A 5695-nucleotide genomic window follows, 5' to 3' on the forward strand; every position below is an offset into this window, starting at 1 on the left:
TACTAAATGTTGTGTCTACATTTCTGATAAGCTGGAAAATGTTAAAGTTCCCAAATAAAGGCCTTGTCTTCTCCAGCCTTTGTTAGGCCTTGTTATGGAAACAACTTCTCAGTTCTTCCACCACCTGGTGAGGAATTGTTTACTTCAATCATCTTCATGATATTCATTGGCATGTTCCAGATTCTGCAACATTTATCTTGTACTAATTTCATTTCAGTACTCATGTCTCTTTTTCTTCCTCATAAAAGCACACACCCCCGGATACCTTTACAACCTGCTCTTCCCCAAGGAGACTTCTACCATGGAATGATTGATTGACCTGATTTCTAAAAAAGGAAATCCAAAGTACTTGCCCCATGCTGCCCCTTTCCACCTCAAATAAGCCAGAGTGGTCATCACCCCCCTTTCCCTACAGCAGTAAAGGAGTTTCTAAAATTAGAGGGGAGAATGAATCCAGAATTGGGGACAGGCAGTTAGTGTAGAAATACGGGATCAGTCAAATAGAGGAAATGAAATCCATGAAAACCATCTGCCTCTGGAAGTCTGGAAGTTGAAGACTGCACCTGGGAAAATGGACTTTTTACATCTCATCTGAAAACCAGCCCTAATCATTTAGGCAGAATGGAGATAAGGGGGGAAAAAACTGGAGAAGAAAAGATTTTCTTAAAAAACAGAAACAGGGAATGGGGGAATGCAATATAATATACAGCTGCTCCCCTGCCCTTTCCACCGCAGCCATTTCCCTGCCTCCCAACTACTTGTCAATCTGTGAACATCCTAGCTAGCTATTGGTTCATCAGTCAGCTTGCAAGTATGCTTCTCTGTTATTGGTCCCCTGTTAGCTCGGTGGAATTCAACTGCTTAAGGATAGCACCCCAGCAATCTTTTCTCATGCTTTCTCTCTCCTACTCACTTTCTTTCTCTCTCCTCCTTGATTTTCACACTCTCCCTTGTGTGTGTTCTCTCTTTTCCTCTCATTTTCTCTCTTACCCTGCAGGGAGACACTGTTTGCTTAATAAACCTTCTTATGTCAATTCCCATGTCTGGCGTGGTTTTTTGGGTTCTTACAATAAGTAGTTGCAAATGGTAATGGAATACACTTCTATTATAAAGAGATTCTGGAGAAATTTTATGTTGATATCTAGACAAATTAACTTTGCAGCAAAAATGATTGTATTGGTGATTGATACCTAATCTCTTAAAATTTGATATCAGATACATCTACAGTAACAAATTGTTTTTTCTGTCACACTTAAAAATGTTAAAGTATTTAAATATGCCTTATATTTCTAGAACTTTTTAAAATTTTCCTACCTCAATGAAATGCAGATCAAAATATAATGCTTAAATTTGTTAAGGTGGTTGCAAGAATGTATAGGCAATACCCAGGAAGCATGTTTTACAAAGAGAGAATTGAAAGTCAAGAGCTTTTAAGCATAAACAGACTGTCACTTTCTTGGTAGAGGTTGCTGACACTGGCAGGAAAGTGATTGGGTTTAGGTGAACAGTGGGATAAAATATGAAGCCTTGGGTGTCTAAACTGCAACTGAGTCCTCACAGAAACACCAGTCTCTTTCAAAATTATTGCAAGGTAAGTTTGGTAGTCTCAGACTATGAATAAAAACTTGAATGCTACCTGACACAATCAAATTATTATGTTATTAACAAACAAGTATGATACAAACACAACTGCTCATTGGTAGTTTTGATACCATCAAGAAAAAATGAAAACAATGCAGGTTTATGTCAGAACTTTACTAATTTGTCAGTGGGATAAGAGTTTTCATTGCTGTAGTTGTTTTTGAGAATCAGAAGAACACTTACTTGCTCAATTTTTGTGCCATTCTCTACATAATAGCTAGAGATACAGTAAATTTAAATTTTATCTCATTCCCTAACACTTTCAACATTACTTTCTTAAATCTAGACCAAGAGTCCAGTACAAGAATAAATTTTTTTACGTTTCCTGAACTAAACTTTTTGGTTGTTCATTTAGTTTTGTTTTGTTTCTGCATTTTAAATGTTACTAATAAAAGAAAAGAATATGCAACCGAGACTATAGTCACAAAACCTAAAAATGTACTAACAAGCCCCTGGGTTAGACAATCAACAGTCAGTCAAGCCCTGACCTGCAGTGTTTTCTGATTTTCTTTGGCAACAGTCCTCCACAGCAGACTTCACACTACCAACACAACACTGAATGTGTAACAATGGGAAAAATATGCAGTAGCACACCATTACATGGTACTTTGTAATAAATATACCACAGAAGTAACTCTTACTGCATAGATAACAATAGTAAAAAGCACTAGAACAATCAGAAATATTTACTCTTGCATATTTATTACTTTTGCTTCTGACATTATCTTAATTATAACTCTATATGATTAAAAATTAATAATAGCCATGTCTAACAGGCAAAATTGCTGCAAATTTAAGAGTCATTTCTCAGTGTGAGCTGACTGCAGCACATCATTCTGTAAGCTCACACCTAAACAGGTAAAGGCTACACACTTTACCCACAGATAAAAACTGCATGAGTTCATGTTTCCAAATTTTATGAAACACATAGGAAATAATCTGCAATGACAAGGAAAAATGCAAGCAGTAGAAAAAATGCTCAGAAACTTCAGTAAATATAATTACCTAATAAAATTGTTTTGTTTAGCTGGGTGTGGTGGCACACACCTGTAATGCTGAGGCAGGAGGATGGTGAGTTCAAAACCAGTCTCAGCAAAAGTGAGGCACTAAGCAACTCAGTGAGACTCTGTCTCTAAATAAAATAGAAATATAAAATAGAGCTGGGGATGTGGCTCAGTGGTTGATTGCCCATGAGTTCAATCCTGGTACCCCCAAAAAATTTCAAGAAATTTTGAATTGTTATGTTTAAAAACAACATGTTGCAAAAATCAAATCAATCATGAATTTTAAAAACGAAACCACTAGGGCTATTGTTGAGGCTCAGTGGTAAAGTGTTTGCCCAGTACATGTGAGGCACTTAGGATTCCTCCTTAGCACCACATAAAAATTAACAAATAAAAAAACGGCCTTGTGCTCATCTTCAACTAAAATGTTTTCTTGAAAATTTTAAAAATAGACAAAAGTGATCAAGGAAGTAGATACAAAATAAATAGAAACGTTCAGATAGGTATTTTCCTGTATATTTAAAAGGACATAATAATAAAAGAGTAACATCTGAGGCTATAATATAATTATTCTACTAGTCTATTGTCGGGGTCTTAAGCCCCCTTGCTCTTCTTGACCAGCAACAAGGGAAGGGGACACTCCCCAACAAGGTCAGACCAGGATAGGTAGGGTCGACTGACCACCCGCTCCCAACCCTCCAGGCAGAGGGCAATCAGACATGTCAGGGAGACCAGTCACAGCAGGAACTCATTTATTGAGGAAGTCACACAGCTTTTATGTAGGGTGAAGGCTAGGTGGGAACCATTCAGCTTAAAGGTCAGCCAGGCATGGGGGGTTCATGCAGGCGAGTACCATAGGACTATATGGCAAGCACGAGCTGATCATGTTAATGGAACTGTTTATTTTTATTTTTATTTTTGTTTTTTTAAGAATATAGCAGTTACCATTTACAAATCTTTCACATACATTCTCATTTGACCCTCACAACAACCCTATGAGGTAGGCAGCACAGACATTCTTCTCATTTAACAGACGAGGAAAGTGAATCTTGGAGCAGTTAAGTGATGTGCCCAAAGGTTGTATAGTTAGCAAATAGTTTGTAGTAATATCAATCTTTGGCCTAAAAATACAGCGCCCAACCTCTCCTCATACTTGCCCTACCTACTTCACAGGGATAATGAAGATAAAATGAATTCAGAGATAGAAAAATACTTTGAGGGAAAAAAGCACTATATAATTATACCCATCATTGCCCATGATATATAGCTCATTCCTCTTCTCACTCCAGTTTGTACATGAACCGGAATTTTGTATCACTTCTGTGCTCAACTAAGCAACTAAGTAAGGCAGGGTAATTGTGTGATCCTGTTTAAAGTTATATAAATTACAATCAGGGTAACTGCATTATTGAGCAAATTGAAAAACAGATGGGCTAAATGTGCAACTAGGACCCAATAAAGCACACAGCAAAGCCAGGCAACATTATCAGATAGGACATGATTGCATAGAGTGTCAGAGTTCAAACTGGCACACACACAGTTATCTAAAGCAAAGTGGTGGCAAAGAAGAGTTATTTGTTCTGCATTATATAAATAAGATGATTCATGGGAACCCATGCAAAAGCATCTTGTCACACAGATCTCTCCAGCTGCCTAAAGAGAATATAAACACTGTCATCTTCATTGTCAAGAATGATTCTATCTATGGTCATATCCTGAACTAAACCAAGGAATACCTGCATGCTAATCTTCCTTGGCTAAAATCCAACTGGTACCATTATTCCTAATCAGACTAATAAATAGATATCTTTTAAGGTAATGAATTAGATGGCTGTATAATTTTTTTTTTTCAGAATTTACTTTGGATTCTTCTGCTTTAAGACCCAAAGCAAGTTATATTGAGTTTTTATTGGTGATTCTAAGTATATATGTGTTTATAACAGTTAAAGTGTGATAGGTGAATTCAACATATTAAAAGTTTTATAGCATCTGTTCAGAAAAGATTATATACTATACAAACTATTCAAGTCATACAAAACCATTTTTTCAGTGTCTTTTCAACTGAGAAGAATCCTATTCAGCACGCTTCTCCTCCTGACGTGGTTCATACTGAGCAAGCTTTGCTTTAATTTTTTTATTTTCTTCTATAGTAGCTTTATATTTCTCTTTCATTTCTGCCAATTCTAAGCGGAGCAACTCTATTTCCGGATTTTCTGGGGTAGCAGCTCCTAAGTGATGCTTTAAAAAATCCAAAGCACTATTAGGTTTCTCTGGTTCTTCATATAAGGCTACCAACACTTTGGTCAGCATGTCCAGCACCCCCAACTTCTCCAAGTACCTCCGGAACTGCTCGCGCTTCGAGTCAGTGGCTATGTAATGGGCCATAGTGACAGCGGCCACAGTGTAGCTGGCGCCGGAGACCATGCCTGGCGGGCTCGGAGGAGCACTGCTCATGCGTGGAGGAACTGTTGTTAACCAATCCCTGATGGTGGTCCCATTTATCATCATTAACTTTTGAAACTGCCTTTGAGGCCTTGATCTTGCTCACTTGCCAGGGAGTAAGGAGTCAGCCTGAGTTAGTTAATGTGTCATTAGTCCCAACATTCTATAGTGATTATTTCAAGCATTAATGAGGTATGATCCTAAATTAAGCACCACCATAAGCTGCCAATCATTTTGAAATTCTGCATGTTCTTCTTATGGGATTTGGTTTCTTTCTGATGGACATGTATGAAAATATTACTTCTCTGTAGAATCAAAAGTACCCTCTCTAGAATCTTCTATCTTTCTGATGTACTTCCTACTCTTAACTTTGTTTTTAACTGGCAAAGATAAAGCAGATAATAAAGACTGGCAGACTAAAACCTAACAACATGCATGCTCTACAATCAGAAAGTTAGATAAAATAGACAAATAATCAAATTACTAAATCTGCTTCCATTTCTGGGCATTCTCATGATGGAGCCAAGACTTCCTCCAGTAACACTGTGGGGTCTCTGAAATGGGGGTTTCTTGAAAGACCCTGTGTACTGGTGGAGGAAGGAATGTGT

The 5695-nt window shown here is 37.5% G+C and overlaps 1 protein-coding gene across 1 annotated transcript; it reads right to left on the minus strand.

Annotated features, from left to right (window-relative positions):
- Positions 1-4161: 4161 nt before the first annotated feature.
- LOC306652874 (c-Myc-binding protein-like) lies at positions 4162-5099 on the minus strand (the record flags this gene model as incomplete). Its single annotated transcript, XM_079125520.1, has 1 exon — positions 4162-5099. The coding sequence occupies one exon, from the start codon at positions 5097-5099 to the stop codon at positions 4719-4721; it is 381 nt and encodes a 126-aa protein (XP_078981646.1). The 3' UTR covers positions 4162-4718.
- Positions 5100-5695: the final 596 nt, after the last annotated feature.

Source organism: Sciurus vulgaris (genome assembly GCF_902686455.1).
Source record: "Sciurus vulgaris genome assembly, contig: HiC_scaffold_633_arrow_ctg1, whole genome shotgun sequence".
NCBI lineage: Eukaryota > Metazoa > Chordata > Mammalia > Rodentia > Sciuridae > Sciurus > Sciurus vulgaris.